The 19,359-nt window shown below is 34.4% G+C and overlaps 3 protein-coding genes and 1 long non-coding RNA gene across 6 annotated transcripts; 3 read left to right on the top strand and 1 right to left on the bottom strand.

Annotated features, from left to right (window-relative positions):
* Window positions 1–794: 794 nt before the first annotated feature.
* Window positions 795–5,814, top strand: LOC133694808 (nudix hydrolase 7-like). Its single transcript, XM_062116513.1, has 9 exons — window positions 795–1,269; window positions 2,411–2,627; window positions 2,734–2,799; window positions 2,936–3,073; window positions 3,408–3,485; window positions 3,561–3,611; window positions 3,723–3,757; window positions 4,496–4,604; window positions 5,369–5,814. The coding sequence occupies exons 1-9, from the start codon at window positions 1,127–1,129 to the stop codon at window positions 5,552–5,554; spliced, it is 1,023 nt and encodes a 340-aa protein (XP_061972497.1). The 5' UTR covers window positions 795–1,126; the 3' UTR covers window positions 5,555–5,814.
* Window positions 3,767–4,486, top strand: LOC133694809 (uncharacterized). The gene is made up of 2 exons (XR_009842343.1): window positions 3,767–4,153; window positions 4,253–4,486. It is a non-coding gene; the product is annotated as an uncharacterized LOC133694809 (long non-coding RNA).
* Window positions 5,815–6,817: 1,003 nt separating the features above from the next.
* LOC133694807 (acyl-coenzyme A oxidase 2, peroxisomal-like) lies at window positions 6,818–11,128 on the top strand. The gene is made up of 7 exons (XM_062116512.1): window positions 6,818–7,354; window positions 7,861–7,976; window positions 8,600–9,480; window positions 9,776–9,955; window positions 10,055–10,221; window positions 10,308–10,431; window positions 10,631–11,128. Exons 1-7 carry the CDS (start codon window positions 6,903–6,905, stop codon window positions 10,784–10,786), a joined length of 2,076 nt encoding a protein of 691 aa, XP_061972496.1. The 5' UTR covers window positions 6,818–6,902; the 3' UTR covers window positions 10,787–11,128.
* A 43-nt stretch (window positions 11,129–11,171) lies between these two features.
* LOC133694806 (protein ALTERED PHOSPHATE STARVATION RESPONSE 1-like) lies at window positions 11,172–15,253 on the bottom strand. 3 transcript variants are annotated; one of them, XM_062116509.1, is made up of 6 exons: window positions 14,733–15,253; window positions 13,430–14,576; window positions 13,189–13,266; window positions 12,898–13,112; window positions 12,338–12,561; window positions 11,172–12,157 (listed from the first exon to the last, which is right to left on the bottom strand). In XM_062116509.1, exons 2-6 carry the CDS (start codon window positions 14,520–14,522, stop codon window positions 11,503–11,505), a joined length of 2,265 nt encoding a protein of 754 aa, XP_061972493.1. In that variant the 5' UTR covers window positions 14,523–14,576; window positions 14,733–15,253; the 3' UTR covers window positions 11,172–11,502. The 3 variants fall into 3 exon arrangements, with proteins under 3 accessions (XP_061972493.1, XP_061972495.1, XP_061972492.1); XM_062116511.1 differs by having other exon boundaries at window positions 14,748–15,253; XM_062116508.1 differs by having other exon boundaries at window positions 13,430–15,253.
* Between the last annotated feature and the right edge of the window lie 4,106 nt (window positions 15,254–19,359).

Raw genomic sequence — 19,359 nt, 5'->3', positions numbered from 1 at the left:
TTTTGTTTGCTGAGAGGCTTGCTGTTTCGAATCCATGTACGAGGAATCAGCCTAAAAATTAACTTGTCTCGCAGAAGGAGTCTAAAATTAGCACCTCAGCTTCACAGAAACAGTTAATTCAGTCTTTAATTATAATGGTAATTTGACACCTTCATCCCACTAATTATACTACTAATTAAGTACTAGCTGCCAATGTTAACCTTTGATTGCTTGACTGCTAGCTATAGAGTATAGATTGCAGATGCTATATACAGCATTCTAACTCCTTGAGACTAAAAAAATGTGTTGAGAATGGAATTTTATTGGGTGTAATCATTTAGGTAGAGGCCTAGGTAACTATGTGTGTGTTGTTGTTTAGGTTACTATCTTTGTTTAAAAATATGATTACAGTTGTTTTTTTAAATATTTTTCACTTGAAAATATATCAAAATAATACTTTTTTTATTTGTTAAAAATTATTTTTAACATTAGTGCATGAAAATAATCTAAAAATATCAAAAATTATTAATTCGAACCAAATAAAAAAATAAAAAATTTTAATATTTTTAAAAAATACTTTTGAGACAGGAAAACAAAATAAAGTATAAATAATAATAAAAAATTATTGATGTTTGTGCTACATTGAATTTTTTTTTCTTGGGTCACATGGCCCTAACAATAATAAATTATTTATTTTTTTAATTAAAGTTTGTACATATTCCCTCAAAATTTTTAAATAAAGCGTTCGAAAGACTTAGAGTATGAAGGTTACCTACCATGGTTATGTGTGCATGAAAATATTACCTTGATGGATTGTGAAAGAGTTCTCGTGATCTTTGTTAACATTTATGGATAAGGATCCCTAATTCGTCTGTAGTAAAACGATCACGATTACCTGGAAACGAGTGGTCATGGAGACTAGAGACGTGCCGTGAGCGAGAGTTCATGGGAAACAATCAAAGAAGATGAGGAGGAGTTACATAAATTATAAAATAGCTGCAAGCAAACACAGAATCACTCAAGAGTAAGCTGCGATTGCACCCGCAGCACCTTTTTTTAAGTTTCAGACACACAAAACATCTAAGCCGTAATGCTATGAATGCAGATCTATGCTTTTTTTCATCTTGCCAGGAACTTACAGCTATGAATGCAGATCTATGCTTTGCTTCTTTTCATCTTGCCAGGAACTTACAGCTATGAATGCAGATCTGTGCTTTCTTTCATCTTGCCAGGAACTTACTTTCCACTTTTCTGCACTGAATCGACGTCTGCAGCTCTGGTTTCTACTTGGTATTTTCCATTCTAATTACCGTTTCAGTGGTTATAATCTGATTTGAATTACGAGAATTAACGATTTTGAGGATTCTAAACTATAGTTTTCACAGCTTTACAATCTAAAAACTCCACTGCTTTAACACTGATCAAGTAGAGGGTTAGTTTTAGTTAGTGGAAACTTAATTAATTCATGTGTTTGGTCAAACCTTTAACACACTCCAGAACAGATCTCAAGAGCATCTATGAAAGAAAAAAACATACGAAGAGATAAATTAATAATATAATTTTTTGAATAGTATAAATAAAAAATAATTCTCAATTAATTTAATATTAAAAAATAAAAAAAGAATTAAAAAACAACTCTAATAACCTCGCTCGGATAATAAAATAAGAATAATTTTATAAAAATAAACTGAAAAAACATATTTTTTAAAACAAAAATCAAAGAAAAAAACCAGAATAAGTATGAATAATATTTTAATATTTTATTTACCATTCATGTAAACAGGGAAACTAAGTTAATATTTTTTTAATTTTTTTTGGCTTTTCATATATAACATCCCTGTGTATGCCCTAAATCCTTTTTCGATGAAATCTCATCGATTCTGCAAGTTGTTCAAGGGCTAGAGCAGACCGGCGAGGTATAATTGGTGAAGGGTTCTGACTGGTCAGTAGTGTATTTTTATTTAGTTATTGTTGCCGTTATAGTTGACTTTGAGCGTACTAAGAGGCTTCTAGTCTTCCTTGTTTCTGTATTTTTTTCTGGAGAAATGGACTTGTATTATTATTATTAGAAACATTAAGATTAGTCAAATCTTCAATCTATTCAAGGACCTCTTCAAGCCAATACTATTCATCTGGGTAAGATCGAGTTTTGGGGCTGCTTTGTGACAAATACAATCTCTTTTTGCATGATTACACGAAACAATAAGGAAGAACTCGCCAGAGATTTTGCATATTCAATAGCCATACTCACATAGGATTCATGACAGATTTCACCTCTCATAGCAAGATAGAGCGATTTCAAGGTTTTCCTGGACTTAACTCAGTTGTAAATCCTTACTTGTCCTTATGCCGGCATGCTCTTAGTTGGGTTTCGAAAGTGCATAGCATAACTGGACAGGTGATTCTTGAATTTTCTTTTTTTATGGTCCAGTTATAGACTCCCAATCTCAAGAAGAAATATGTCGTCTCCCCCAACCAGTGTATTGAAGGGACAGACAGCACTACCTTCAGATAAAGTTCAACAGATTGGGCTACTTAATGCAGTTAATGATAAATATGGAGGAGTTGTGGTGGATATGAAGGAACCCATGGACTCTCACATCTATGTTCCTTTGCTTAGAGCTTCGATATCCCAATGGAGGCAACAGGTAAATAAAACTGACAACCTCCTTTTCGAAAAGATCATGGCTAGTTACTAAAAAGATCTTACGTGTTAACTGCATCATGCTTAACTTGTTTTCATTTTTTCTCAAGGGGAAGAAGGGTGTTTGGATCAAATTGCCTATTCAACAAGCTAACCTTGTTGAACCTACAGTTAAGGTGAATCATAAATTCAAAGTGGCATGCCTCTGAAATTCGTACACTTAATGTTTCGAACTGGAAACAATTATAATTGATTCAATGTCTCTATTGCGTTCCAGGGCATGATAGAGTGTTTTTGTAATTAATTGTGCAGGAGGGTTTTAGGTACCACCATGCTGAATCAAATTACTTGATGCTGGTCTATTGGATTCCTGACAGTCCTGATACTCTTCCTGCAAATGCTTCACATATAGTTGGCATTGGTGCCTTTGTTATGAACAATAAGAGAGAGGTACTTCTTCTCGACTGTAGCATTAATATATTTATGTTTTTCTCTGAACTTAAGGTGGTGGTGGGCCATCGAGTAAGGAAAATTCAATTTTCTCTTAGCTCACCCTTCTTGTTCTGTCATTGGTGGGCTGCAAATGTGATTTCTGATCTTCAAACCAGGTTTGATCTTCAAATCAGGTTCTCGCTACAAAATAGTTATTTAACGCATGGTATGGTTAGCAAATATAAAGAAATTCAATAAAATGCTAAAACAGTAATTCAGTTAGAAACTTTTGTTGGCTGGTTGTCATCATTATTCAAGTCTCATGTTGAGGTCAAATTATTCTACGTGGAAGGTGCTGGTAGTTAAGGAGAAACATGGATACTTCAAAGGTAAAGATGCATGGAAGTTTCCTACAGGCGTTGTTAATCAGGTAAGCATTATATGATGGTGGTTATATGTTAATGCTTTTTCATGGTGTGCACATGGTGAAATTTTGCATCCGCAGGGTGAGGATATTTGTGCGGCTGCAATTCGAGAAGTAAAAGAAGAGACAGGAGTAAGTTAAATTCCACAGGTTTCAAACAAAATTAAATACTGTTGTATTTTGCATCCTCTGAAGTTTTCACATCTTTCTAACATTAACATCTTTGGCTTTATAATGGTTCAGATTGACACAGAATTTATGGAAATTTTAGCATTCAGGTAAGAAGATCTCTTCTAATTAATCACTTCAATTTTCCATTCTTTTTTAGTTATCACTCAAATGTTTCCACTCCAAGAAAAAGGGGAACAGAAAAACATGAAATAAGAATTTCATTGTAAAATGACAAGACATGATGGACGATATTAAGGCTTTAATGAACACATAATTTATCTTAGCAAACCTGTTTAGTTGGTTTGGGCATGAAAAGTGAATTTAATCTCTAGTTTCGTATGCTTGATTACGGAGTAGACAGGTAGGATCAGATAATTCTATCTTTTTGTAGGCTTAATCTATCGCCTATTTGATAGCAAACCAGCTAAAGAAACCCTGTTTGGGATGTGTAATGTGCTCCTATTTACTCTTAGCCAGCCAGGCTCCCCTGCCCACCCCCAATAGTGAGCTTCCATTAAATAGTCTATTTCGGAGGCGTTAGGGTAGATATACTCATGTTACATAACCCAGTCTGAATAAGAAAAGATCCTTCGATCTTGTAGGTGACATCAACCAATGATTTCTATCAATGATTGCTGCAACATCAGTTTTGAGTATGGGGATCCTCCATGCTCAGAATAAGGCGAGTGGATGTCGGTTTTCTATTATTTGCAAACTAAAACCAGAGTCGTCCATCTTTAATTGCGAAGGATACTAACATTAAAGATGAAATGTTTCAAGTCTTTGTACAATTTACATACGCTTGTTCCTGTTAATTGATTTCTCCTTTTTGTTTTTATGCACAGCCAAACCCACCAGCAATTCCTTGGAAAATCAGATTTATTTTTTGTTTGCATGTTACAACCACTCTCCTTTGACATCACAAAACAAGATTCAGAGATTAAGGCAGCCCAGGTACTACTCATCTTTTCTTGTACTTGAACTGGACATTGTAGTGCATGTCAACTATTAAACAGGATAAATATTCTCTTCAAAAAATTAAACCAGTCATTGAAGTTACAATCGCATTATCTTACTTAAAAAGCTACTAATGTGTTCCATCTTGAGGGTTGACATTTGTGAATGAAATGCTTTGGATACTTGATTTTGCGTCAGCATTTTAACTCAGTTTTTGGGCCCTTATAGTTATGAGTTGAATGCACCCTTGTAGAGACAAAAACCAACACAATACGAGTATGAGGAATTTTCAGTATTACATTGTTGTGATTTGGCCATACATGGAATCATGTCAGATCCATGAATGCGAAAATCAGTGAAGCACTAGCATAATAATGGAGAAAACAAATCACAAAAAGGTATCTTATGATGTATTTAGAATCCCTTGTCTAAATGAAATATTTTACAAGAACCGACAAGGAATTCTCTTGATAATTGGCTGTTTTGATCCGTTGGAGGTTAGGAGGGCCTAATGAATATAGCTCGAACCTATCCAACTTTTACGTTGTGATGGCATGCTGTTCACGGACTAACTATACCTACAATTTCTTTTTTTGGGTCAATATCAACAATGGAGTTCATTCAATGATAAATCTATTATGAATTAACTGGAGAAAAATATAAAATGTGAATCCATATAGATCTCTAATGATTATACTAATAACAATCATTTTCTTTTTCCTTTCCTTTTGTTTTGGTTTTTGTTTTTGGTTTTTTTGCAGTGGATTCCAATCGATGAGTATGTGAACCAAACTTACAACCGGGAACACAAGCCATTCGAATATATTGCCAAGATATGCTTAACTAAGTCACAGAGTAGCTATGGTGGATTTTCAGCAGTGCATACACTAACATCATCTGGCAAACTGCCCTATTTGTACTTCAATGGGCAAGATTTCAAACCGTGATAGCATTCTTCGTAGAATATGTAGTCGTGTTTGAGAAATTAATTAGTTAGTATATGAGCTAAAATATTCTCACTGGACTTGGTCGTGTTTATTAGATTAAAGAAATAAATAGAGTATATGGGTCTTTCACTTAAGCACCAAACACAGTTCATGCAGACTCATTGCTATCTGCCTTCAACTGTTCATATGAACACTGTGCTTTTATTTTTTTGTTCGTTGAACTTTTAATTTTTGCAATTTCAACCTCCAAAATTATAATATTATTGTTTTTTTTTTTTGTATTTCTTTCAATTTGCATTATCTTCAATGTGCTTAGATTTTTAGGATATTCAAAATGAATTGGTTTCGATTGTGTGAAATCAGAACTTAATTGTGGTTGAAAATAGAAAATAAATGAACAAGGATCATATTTGACAAAGAACAAAAATACATTCCTCATTTAGATTTTTGTGTGGGAAACTTTAGTTTGATCCCAAAAAACTTAGATTTTCTATCATTTGGTCCCCCTAGAGAAAATAAAAATAAAATGATGTCTGCTCCAATCCCATGGAAACAGGTGGAGACTGCTTTATTAAGATTTACACACATTGAATCATACATTAATATATCCACATGTTTATAAATATCAAGGAACAAGTCCCACGTGATTGGACGAAGAAAATTTATGTTTATTTGATAAACCTAAGTTCCCAACCTTTTTATTAACTGAAAAACAAAAGAGAGGCATTGGTCTTCAACTAACATGAAAATAATCTGTTCAACCTTTTGTCTCCCTTGCCGTTAAAGTTTGTTCGTGGATGCTATTTGTCTCCTTTCTGCCGGTTGGTTTCTTTCTATCTCGATAATAATAATATTTTATTAGTTATTTCTTATTATATTTTTTAAAAAAATATAATATAAAAAATATATATTCTATTATAAAAATAATATTACTTATAATTTTTATTTATTATCTATCTATTTTTTAAAATGAACTCTTAAAAATAACTAAGAAGATGCTTTTAATTATCATATAGAATTTCTCCCACTTTTATATTTATTTTTTGTCAACAAAGAAGAGGCAAAACCCGAAAAATCTCTTTCACGTTCTTATCCGTATCAGTTTCAGTTTCATCATCAGAACATATCCACTTTGACGTTGAAAGGCGCGCCAATGTTAACAGCCACGCTTCCTCCCATCCCGTCTCGCCACCTGTACACTCTTATAGGCCCCACGTCTCTCTCTCCCCTTCCCCGTATAAAACTATAAAGTATAAACGAAGAAAGCAACCTCGCAACACCTTTCATCTCTGCCTTCATTCATTGATCACCACCACCAGCGTCACCACCAACCCCTAAAAAGGTACAAATGGTACAAAAGAAGCAAAATCCCACGGCCGAGAACGAAACACTTGTCGTATCTCGACGAATCCAACGGGTCTCCTTGCACTTGGCACCCGTACCCCGCCCTCTGCATGAGCATGACACGCAGGAGCAGCTAGGGTTGTTTCCATGTGCAAGATCAGCAAAACTTGATGTGGAAACGGAGAAGTTGTCGCTGTACATGAGAGGGAAATACAGAGAAATACAAGAGAAGATTTATGAGTATTTTCATGCAAGGCCAGAGTTGCAAACACCGCTGGAGATTTCAAAAGATGATCATAGAGAGCTATGTTGGAGACAAATGTATGGTTTGATTAAAGAAGCTGGTATTAGGCCTTTAAAATATGTTGTTGAAGATCCTGGCAAGTATTTTGCTATTGTTGAGGCTGCCGGTGCTGTGGATATCTCTCTTGGTATCAAGTTGGGAGTTCAGTATAGGTGAGTGACTGATCATTTCTTCGTTTTTCTCTTATGGGTTTTGTTTTGTTTTTGTTTTTCCTTTTTTTTCTGAAAGGTAGATAGGGAAATTAATACATGTTATTTTGCCTTGTAATGCTTGCTTATTCATGAATTTCTGTTGAATATTTGCTTTCTCTGTACTTGGCATTCACTGAGGGTTCTACCGTGAATCAATTTATGTAGCCACGTCTCTCTCTTTTTTTAATGATTTATTTCATACTAATGGTATTTGGATCATCTATCCTGAGTCATCCCCTTGTTAATGCCAATTACTCTGTTTCATTTGCTGTCTTTAGAATTTGTTAAGCTCCATGTTTCTTCATGTAGTCTTTTGAAATTTCTGCTTTTTTCCTTTTCTTTTTGGTTCATTCATGGTGTTGAGATTTTAAAGATGATAACCTGAGAAAAGCATTTAATTTTGTGACCTTTGTTTTTCTGTTGAATTTTATATCATCTGTTTAGAAGAAAGTTTTTGAAATTTACAGCCTTTGGGGAGGCTCTGTGATCAACTTAGGAACCAAAAAGCATAAGGATAAGTACTTTGAAGGTATTGACAGTTTGGAGTATCCAGGTTGTTTTGCTATGACGGAGCTCCATCATGGTAATCTTTTCTACCCGTATTATTTCGTAACTTTCTCTCTGTGTTTCTGATATTAAATTAAACCTCTGCTGGTGTGGTATTAGCTACCTTAATATTTCTCCATTAATGTTATTTATCATAAATCAACGAAGTATCGCAACTAGTTCTCAGTTCTACCTGTAGCGAACTTCAGTAGGATTGCAAGTCATCATTTTTTTTTTTTAGAATTGTAATATTGAAGCATTATCTTTGAGTAGACGAGGTTTCCTGCAGAAACATATTTTCTGCATAAATAGTGAAACTTTCTGAAGATATTTATGTGATAGTCCCTATTGAGTTGGGTTAGAAATGGCTGAGGTCCCAATATTTCATGTGGAAGGGCATCTAAGCAGTGTCGTTTGTTTTCACTTCATTGTTATTTGTCATGACTATGATGCAGAACTGATTCATTAACTAAAAACAAACACAAAACATAAGAGAACAAATTGTAGATTATAGTCATTAAGCTTTTCATTTTTATGTTTTTATTTACTTTTCCGTGAGAGAGTGTCACGTGGGGGTATGCATTTTTTGTGTTTTACTTGACATTTTTAGAATTGCAACATTGACATATTTGAACTAAACTCAACGTTTGTGCTTCAAAGGCTCAAATGTTCAAGGTCTCCAAACAGTTGCAACATTTGATCCAATTACAGATGCATTTATAATCAACACACCCAGTGACGGGGCCATCAAATGGTGGATTGGCAATGCTGCAGTTAATGGAAAATTTGCTTCTGTTTTTGCTAAGCTGATGTTGCCTGCTCATGATGCTAAAGGTGTCTCTGATATGGGTGTCCATGCCTTCATTGTTCCAATAAGGGATTTGAAGACCCACCAGGCACTTCCAGGAATTGAAATACATGATTGTGGCCACAAGGTTGGCCTGAATGGGGTAGATAATGGAGCATTAAGATTCACTTCAGTAAGAATTCCCCGAGATAATCTTCTCAATCGATTTGGAGATGTGTCCTGGGATGGGAAGTACACAAGTAGTCTTCCAACCATAAACAAACGATTTGCTGCTACACTAGGGGAACTTGTAGGTGGAAGGGTAGCCCTTGCATCTTCTTCAACTAGTGTCCTCAAGATTGCTAATGCAATTGCCATCCGATATTCTTTATTGCGCCAGCAGTTTGGTCCTCCCAAGCAACCTGAAGTTAGTATTCTTGATTATCAGTCTCAACAGCACAAGCTCATGCCAATGCTGGCTTCAACTTACGCATTTCATTTTGCCACTTCGTATTTGGTAGAAATATATTCTCAGATGAAAACGACACATGTTGAACAATTGGTTGGAGATGTCCATACGCTTTCGGCAGGCCTCAAGGCTTATGTGACGTCCTATACAGCAAAATCATTGAGTGTCTGTAGGGAAGCCTGTGGAGGCCATGGTTATGCTGCCGTCAACCGGTTTGGTATCTTGAGGAATGATCATGACATATTCCAGACATTTGAAGGGGACAACACAGTACTTCTACAACAGGTTGCACATCTCATTTTATCGTGCCCTTACTTGAAAACCCTCAATGCAAACTCCTAGGTTGTTTGTTGCATAAATCCCGAGGATACCAAAATTCATGGAGCTAAACTCTAGGAGTAACAGAAAAGATTCATGAGATGGATTTGTCACTAAACTGGATGTAAGGTTCATTTATGGATAAAATGAAATAAGAACCACTATGAACATTACAATCTATCTCTACAATTATGGTATTATAGATTACTAAGCATTGTTTCTGTTCAGATGAAAGCTTGATCTGAATGTTTACTTGATACAGGTAGCAGCTGATCTCTTGAAGCAATACAAGCAAAAATTTCAAGGTGGGACACTGGCTGTTACATGGAACTATTTGAGAGAATCAATGAACACATACCTCTCACAGCCAAATCCTGTAACAGCACGCTGGGAAGGTACAGAACACTTGCGAGATCCTAAATTCCAACTGGATGCCTTCAGAGTGAGTTCTTGTCCTTGGTTGTTTCTTAAAAATCACACACATAGACCCAGCAATCATCTCTATTTTTTTCTAAAAATTTTGTGATTCTTCTTCTCACAGTACCGAACATCTAGATTGCTTCAAAGTGCTGCTGTTCGACTTCGCAAGCATTATAAAACTCTTGGGGGATTTGGAGCTTGGAATCGATGCTTGAATCACCTTCTGACACTTGCAGAGTCTCATATTGAGTCTGTCATCCTTGCAAAGTTCATTGAAACCGTGGAGAAGTACCTGCTAAACCCATCTACAGAACATCCCATCTTTTTTTTTTATTGTCGTTAATTAGTTTCTAATTTCCTGTTTTATGTGCTAGATGTCCTGATGCAAGTACACGAGCTGCTTTGAAACTTGTCTGCGATCTTTATGCCTTGAATCAAATCTGGAATGACATAGGAACCTATCGAAATGTTGACTATGTGGCACCGAACAAAGCTAAGGTATTCAAATGTCCTTCAGAATTGGAAAAAAAAAAGGAAAGAGAAAAAAAAATCAGGATGTTTTGAACCAGAATCCATATTGGTGCTACAACAATTGCCCCCCTGATTTCTGCATTTTAGATCGTTAAAATGAGTTGGATTATGGAGAACATGTGGGTCTTCTGCATACTTTCATTCATTTTACTATCGCCTTGTGCAGGCAATCCACAAGCTGACAGATTACTTAAGTTTCCAAGTGAGAAATATTGCGAAGGAGCTTGTTGACGCATTTGATCTTCCTAATCATGTTACAAGGGCCCCAATTGCCATGCAGTCAGAAGCTTATGCTCAGTACACACAGTACGTTGGGTTCTGATTTTAATAGGAAGCTGAAGGCAGCAAAAGATAAAGTTAACAACTAAAGCTTCCCACATAGGAGATGAATTCTCTCATTCGTTATTCTTGTTGTTTCTTCCTCGCTTAAAACTCTTTTGGGTCAAGGTAGAATAGCATCTCCGAAAACCTAAGCTGGCATCCTCTAGTGCGTGAGGATAATGTTGTCAAAATTGAAAGAAATATATGTTGTTGTAGTTTGTTCAACTAAACTCTTCCCAACGGCAGCTCATGCTTGGTTCAATTTTTTTAAATGAGAGAACAGGGGAACTGTCCGTATTGTAGAAAGAAGACAGGTACCATTCGAACTTAACTTTAAAAGTAATGGAATTTACTAGCAAGATGCAGGTAATGAAACTCATTAAAGATTCTATAAGAAAAGAAACCCCGTCAACCAACGGGCTAGATGTAACCTTCACTTTTGCATTATTATTTTCATACATCAACCAAGGTGCGAAGGCAATAGCAGAAACTGCATTGTAAAGAAGTGGCAAGCTGTCAAGTGAACAGCTTTAACTACGGAACAGTGTTGCCAGAAATACAGCAACAAGAGCTTCTCCGAAGTTGCAAATTCACTCCCAAACAAGAAATATTATATTGCTTCTCAAAAGCCTTTTGAAACAACTCATTTCGTATGTACAAGTTTCTATTTCCAACCACAAACTTGGAAATGCTTATACGTTCTAAATTAAATAACATTTAACACCTAAGCGGCCTGCAATTCAAGTAAGACACTCGAGCTGCTTCAGTTTTCTGCCTGATATCCTCGTACATTTTCAATGAAGCCTCGGAAAAATTGTTCAGTCTGTCAAGAACCTTTGTCAAAATTGCATGTATGCAGTACAAGCTCGATGACACGTCATCATTCCTTTCATTCTCTTTGCCTCCTGATTCTCCATTGTTTACATCAACTACTTTCTCTTCCTTTTGTAACTGTTCTTCTTGTTGCTCCATTAGGTGGTGCAAATCAGTTAAGAGGGTTCTGATGGCATTATTAAGTTCCTCAGATGGCAAACCTTTGATCCCAGCCGACCAATCACGACAGAGAACAAATAAAGGTGGGGCCAAGAGTCGGCGAGGGGAGAATGGCCTCCTACTCTTGGAACGCTCCTGTGGTTGCAGGATGCAATTTTGCAGCCACCCATTTAGAGCTTCCACATAGGAAGCATGACTGTTAATCCAGTTTGCAAAGCTAAAACCGAAGCATTCAATCTCCTGCTGAAGCTGAGACATAATCTGCCTCCGAGTATCTCCCTGAGGAGTTTCTGTTGATCTCCTTGAATGGTATGCTAATGAGATTGTGATGTACTGTGCATGATGGCATTCAAGCATGTTCTTCCACATCCTGATCAACCTGCATAGGCTCACTAATCATTAATATAATGCCAGAAAATAGAGATGAATTAACACATATTTAGTTCAGTATGAACCTCAAGGGTTACAAACCTCAAGACAACTGGACAAGTAACTTTGGTAGTAAAGCTTCTATGCTCAACTATATTATGACAGACAAAGAAAACAAACTCATATTTACCCTTGAATTAATTCTAGAAGTTGCGGCTGCAACTCTTCATCTCTTATTTTCTCAATCCGCTTTGATATTGAATCTACAGAATGAATTGCCACTCTTATGCGTGAATGTAGATCCTTTACAACAGCCCGGGTTTTGTCAATCACATGAACGCTTTGATCTTTGGCAAACTGGTGCCTAAGCTGGTCACACTTCCGATCATACTCTTTCCAGATAGATTCACCGGCCTGTAGACACAAAGCTGACCTTTAGATATACTATTCTATGAACACATATCTATGTTTACAACAGAAATTAATAGGCATTCTGCACCAGCAAAACTGTCATGTGCATTCAAATGATTTTCTACATTACGCAATAAAGATTCTATGTGGTAATCAGCATATAATAATGGAAACATGCCCATAAAAACTTAATATGACATGAACACCTTAAAATTGATATGCCCTGAACATTGTCAATACACATTTTCGCATCACACAGTGTCATGTAGGAAAAACTACAAAGTCAAGAGGGTCAAGAAGAAAACAATTGTATAAAAGCAAAAAGGCTTTAAAAAATACCTTTATTTCATCATAGAGTTTTCTTTCCCATGCATACAGTCTGTCAAGGGTGGAGGAATGACTCCCTGCAATCATGCAGAACTCTTCAACAAAATCATTACCACTATCAGAGGCATCATCTTTTGTTGCCGTGACAAGAGGATTTCTTGATGAAGATGACCTCAAAGATGCTGTCCGTTTCCATGTGATGACCTTAGTCATATGTTCCATAGGTTCTACAAAATCAATGGAGAATTGACAAAATGGAAAGAAATATGAAAAAACACACTGAGAAAGCTGTGCTAATCTTACCATGAGAAACAAGTGCAGTCTTTCCACGACAGCAAACAAATTTTACAGCCACCAAAATAGCTGAGGCAGATGACCCCCCTATGAGAATGGAAGTGGTTATACTATGTTTGCACAAATGTTCGATAACTAAAAAAGTTTAAAAAATTGCACCAACAAGCATCCATGGCATTTTGAATTTAAGTGGACAAATAAATATGCCAACTATAACTCAGCCATTTGACTCATTTACAGAAATAATTACCTTTTGCCTCAGTATATCCAACCCTGATATTGTTTGCCTCAAGCATTCTGGAGACCTCCTTGCCAGATTCAGAGGCTCTAAAAAAGCGATGCTCTATATCCTTAATACTTGAAAGAAAATCCTTAGCTCTATGCGTAATGAACTCCGACGGATCCTCTCTCTCTGCAGACAAATTGTTCACCGCTACTGCTTTCTCCCTCTTTGAACCTGATTGTCCAAGGGTGGAAACATTAACATTCTGCCCCTCTTCTACATGCCTCATCTGACCAACAAGTACTTGTCCGCTAGAACCTTCAACTGCTCTCAATCTAGATGATGTGGCAGTACCTTCCACTATGAAGTTACAACTGCCATTTTGAGTTATTGAATTGCCAGAATTTTCAACCCCGGTTAGCTCCACACCAGGCTTCAAAGTTTCTTCATGTACTCGACTGTTTTTATCCAAACCAACTTCTGTCCATTTTCCTTTTGCATCCACCACACTATGTTCAACACCAACCCTTTCACTCCTAAACTCATTCCACCCTCCAATATCATCAAACTCCATATCCAAGTCACCATGCCCTACAAATCTAAAACTCTCACCAGTATCACTTGGATCAAAAAAATCCCAAGAGCCACCTGACTCAAAAGGAGGAGGAGGCGGCGGCGGGGGCATGGAGAACCCTAACGACTCATCCTCTACAAAATCACTACTATTATTCAAATTAAACTTAACAGTAACTGCATTACCACCTCCACCAGCTCTCATATAATTCATATTCAACACTGGTGGTGATATTGGACTCTCAAAGTGCAATGGTGAATCTGAGACCTCTGCATTGTGGGAGGGAGAGGGAGAGAGGTATGAAGAATGTGATGGAGACTTGTCAAGCTCGGTGGCTGAGGTTGTTGACAGAGAAGACTCTATCAAAACCTCCGCTTCAGCGAATCGCCGGAGAGCTACACCAATGTTTCTAAGAGAGTTAATGTATGAGACATGAGCTGCTGCAAGATTGTACCTCGAATCGATTGCTTGCTTTATGAATTTCCTCCTTTCCTTGCACAGAGCCAAAGGTTCAGTTTTGTCAACTTTGGAGCTCGCAGAACCCATTTTTGAGCCAAAATACTAAAATACAGTTCATAAAATCAACTTCATTTCTCAAGCCTGTAAACAGAAAGTTCTTCAAATGAGGCAATGGCTTCAACAAAATCCAAACTTATGCACTGGGAAATAAACAGTACCCATAAAACCACTTGGAGAAATCCAAGAAGCTAAGGAAATGAAAAAAACAAAGAGTATGAGAAAGCTAAAACCTTTCACCTCAAAATCACACACCTTGGTCAAGAAACAGAACAGACTTTTCCTGCCATGAGAACATAAAAGTTTTTTTCTCCAAGAAACGAAAAACCCACTTGGGGAAAGCTTTAATTATAGGATTGAGTCAAGACCCGATAATGAAAAACGAAATTGTAATAGAAAAAAATTCAACTTTCTTTTCTTTAAGAAGAGAACAAAACAAGGCAAAAGCAGAGACGAGTATTTGTTTTCAAACAAGATACGAGGAAGGGAAGAGGACACGAGCTGGGAAGTCAAAAACTCAAGATAATAACAGAAACCTGAAAGGGAAGATTAAAAGCAATGAATGCAGGTATGGCACTGAAGCGCATCAGTTATCAGGACTTCAAAAAGGGCAGTTTTTGTACTGTAAAAGAATGAGAGAGCGAGAGTGAAATGATGAAAATGCACAAAGAGCGCATACAGAAGGAAAGAGAGATAGGTATCTGCAAAAGTTGATAACAGAGCGGAGAGGGAAGGCAAGCCCTCGTTTTGTGTGCATAATAGTAGTGATGTTCACTGATTTGATGGAACGAAAACCAATGCTATATTAACATTAACAAAAACTCTACACAGTTTAGCTAACAGTAAAATTATCATGCTACCCTTCAATGGAAAAAGATCAAACCTTAAGGGTGGGGAATCTTGCTTTTTTACTGCCCCGTTAACAAAAACTCTAATATGGTGTAAAATGGATTGTTACAGTAAAATATTATGTTGTCCTTGAGTGGAAAAATATGAAGCTTGAGGCTGAGATGTTTTTGTATTTTTCACTCCTTCATTAATCATTAAGAAATTTTACGGGGTATTTATATTTTTAAAAAATTTTCAGCCTAGAATTTTTTAAAAAAATTAATAAAATTTAAAACTACTAACCAATAACTTTCTTATTTTTCATTAGTTTCTTAACCATAAAAATATTTATTTATTTTTAAGGTAAAAAAATTATTAAATTGTTAAATAAGAGTATTTTGAGGTTTACAAATATTAATATAAAGTCAAAATACATTTTAAACCTTACAAAAAAAAACTTTGTATTTTTATATTGGTATTTTGTGTACTTACTAGGGTTATTATGGGCATTTTAGTACTTTCACCTTGTTTTTTAATTTTTTAATAAAAAAACTGCTGGTGCGAGTCATCCAATGACCAAAACTAGCCTTTTATCCTCTCTTTAGATGCGTCACCATATACTCTTCCATGTGGGGCGTGTGGTAGTTTACAATGGTTAGATTGTTGTTGTTGATTTTTTGTTTCCCTCTTTTCTTCTCTTTGCTAGCGGGTAATATACAACATTGTACTTTTTATTTTTTACTTTTCAATTACAGTCCTCATTCTTTTAATTTATTATTTTGTTCATTTTATTTATTTATAGAAGTTTTTGTTTCTTTTAATTTATCATATGTTTTTTTTTATTTTAGTCCTTATTCTTTTTATTTTTTTTTATTTCTTTCTTATTTCTTGTATAGAATCTTTTTTCAATTTAGTCCTTCAATTGCAATTTCTCATATGTTTTGCTTTTCATTTTGGTCTTTTTTATAATATTTTTCCTTGACATTTTTGTTGAAGTTTTTTTTACTTCCAATCTTATATTCAATCAAAGTTTTTGTTTAACTCTCATTCTTTTGATTTATTTTTTCTTTTATTAAAACTATTTTTTAAATTCAACTTAACCCTCCAATTAAAAATTTATATCCCTCTGATTAATGTTTCTTTCACCCTTATTTTTTTTAGATCTTTTTCATGTAATTAATTTTTTTCATGGTTTCATTTTTCAATATTTAATTTGTTAGGAATTCACCTTCGTACGATCTTATCTTTTTGTATTAGTTTTTTTATATTGGTTTTGTAATTATTTTCAAGTTTTTTCTATGAATTTATCTTAGTTTCTTGATCTCAAAATATAAACTTTTTTTTTGTTTTTTTTATATCAAATACGAATTTTAAATGTATATAAGAATGGAAAAAAAAACCTTGTCCAACATAAGAATATTTTTTTGATCCCAGAGTAAAGAAGTATATTTAGTTTTTAAAAGTTTATAAAAAATTAAAAAAATCATTGATTAACAACTCTAAATTCCGTTGATGTCGAAGGTAAAAAAAAATATTTTAATTGTGAAAAAAAAACAGAAGAAAAGTTTAAATACCCCCAAGCAATGATCTGAGGCTACAGTAAAACACCCGTACTCTGAATATCTTGTTAAATATATATATATATATATATATATATATATATATATATATAACCCTTTTTGTTGCTTAGATTCCTGCTGGGTTTACTGGAAGTGCTGGCATCGGTTCTCAAAATACATAAAGGAGGTAATCATTACTCATAATACAACTAAAAATACGTCGTGTTCTTGTTTCGAGGATCCAGTGATTGAATATTCAATAATCTAAGAAGAACATGATGGTGGTTTCTGGGCATGGAATGTCGCTGTGTTGCGGATAAATTTATTGATTCTTGAGAACGGAAGTCAAAAGGAGGGGATAAATTGCGTACTATTATACTATTAAAACAGTCAAAAAGAGGTTATTCTGCAAATCAGCCAAAAAAGTATACTACGATTATACTATTAAAATAGCTAAGAGGAAAATGAGAAAAGAAAAGCTTGATGGCACTCGTGGGTATGGATAAACTGCATCCAGCACCAGCTTAGAGAAAAACCACTAACGAATGGGCACGGTTTAATAAATTTAATACTAAATTTAAGATTTCACAGTATAATATTTTTTCCACCATTTAATAAATGCTTGTATAAAAATAATCTATTTGGATTCTAATTGTTTCCCTTACTTTCCATTTCCTTTTTTTTTTTCAATTTTTACCCCTGACTAAAGGATGCGTTTTTTTATTTGAAAATTTTGCGTTTGCGGTGTAAAAAATACAATAAGATATTTAGTAACACACTAAACTGTGTTTTTTTACTGTGGATCCCACTAAAAAATTAAGTTTGAAATACATTTTTTGAGAAGCAATTTTTACATGCTTTTGTAACTGAGTTTTATAAAACTCTGTTTGTTATTGCGTTTCAAAAGTGTTTTTGAAAAAAATTAATTTTTTTACTTCAAATTAATATTTTTTTGTATTTTCATATCATTTTAATGCGCTGATATTAAAAATAATTTTTTAAAAATAAAAAAGTTATTTTGATGCATTTCCAAGTAAAAGGCACTTTAAAAAGCAACCGCAACTACACAATTACTAAACATTTTATATATATATTTTGCTGCACATAAACTTCAACCATAATTTTTACCAAACACGTATTTAAATCCAACTAATTACACTTTTTTTATAACTTTTTTTTTAAATCACAACCACAAAAGTTACCTAAAAAATAAATATTCTAAACTAAGACTTTCAAGCGATTATTTTTTCATCAAAATAATTCATAGTTTTCACATCGTAAAAGCACATCCTTCATATAAATTTAAACAAAATTAAATATTAATCCTATGATTTTGACCTTTAGGTGTTTATATAAAAATAATCCATTCATGTTCTAATTGTTTCCCTTACTTTATGATTCCCTTTCCCAAATTTTATAACTATAAGTTTCAAGGAATTTCCTTGTATCTTTGAGATCAATTCACGATAAAGCCAAATATATTATATTTTCCATTTTTTTATATGTAAATAACCCGTTTGTTTTTGTGATTTAAAAATATTTTTTAAAAAATTAAAATATTTTTTCCAATACTTCAATTTTTTATATATTTTTTCATATTGTTTTGATATACTAATGTTAAAATAATTATTTTTTTAAAAAAATATTATTGTAATATATTTTTAAGTGAAAAATACTTTAAAAAATAATCACTATCATACTTCTAAACATCCTTTAAATTTATATCTCGAATTGAAATTACAAATTTAGTAACTAATGAGGAATAGAGACCTATGTTGAAAATGAGAAATTATAATGTCTTACAAGTTATACGAATAGAGCATGCCAGCTTTACAATTTTTGTCAATAAATAAAGTACATAAATTTTAATATTTGTTTCCCTTTAATTTCTTTAGAACTTCCAACCAAGTGCTTTGGTCTCCCTTTGTTAATCGTTTAATTATTTGATGGCGTGTCCTTTGAGTTTGATATGTTGTTGGTACATAACTTTTTAATTTATCTCAATTGAGTGCATAATAGACTTTAATAATTCTCATTTTGGTACACCAACTTTGTTTTATTGCATTAATTAAGCACTTTCATCATTTTTTTTCTTTAATAATGTGTTTTTCTAGCAAAGGTACCCTCTACGTAATATTTAATAATGTGATTACCGGGGTATCTATATGGGAGCCACCTCTTCTCCATCTTCTAGGTTGAACATGATCGATTTGTACCATAGGTTTAGAGCACGGGAGGTAACTCGGACTTGCTTTTCTTTATTGGCTGGAGTCTTTCCTAGCAGATAGCTCGCTAATTAGGATCACATTGATTTCAGATAATGTCTCATGGTGCTCACTTTTCTTCTCCCCCCTCTGGTCAAGCTGGGAGTTCTTCATAAAATGCTGGAGATAACCTTTGCTTATAAGCCTTTGCATCTCATTTTTCAAGGCAAAACGCTCTTTGGTGTTGTGGAACTTGTCTATATATATGGAATAAAT

Source organism: Populus nigra, chromosome 5 (assembly GCF_951802175.1).
Source record: "Populus nigra chromosome 5, ddPopNigr1.1, whole genome shotgun sequence".
Lineage (NCBI taxonomy): Eukaryota > Viridiplantae > Streptophyta > Magnoliopsida > Malpighiales > Salicaceae > Populus > Populus nigra.
This window is presented reverse-complemented; position numbering and strand designations above follow the sequence as displayed.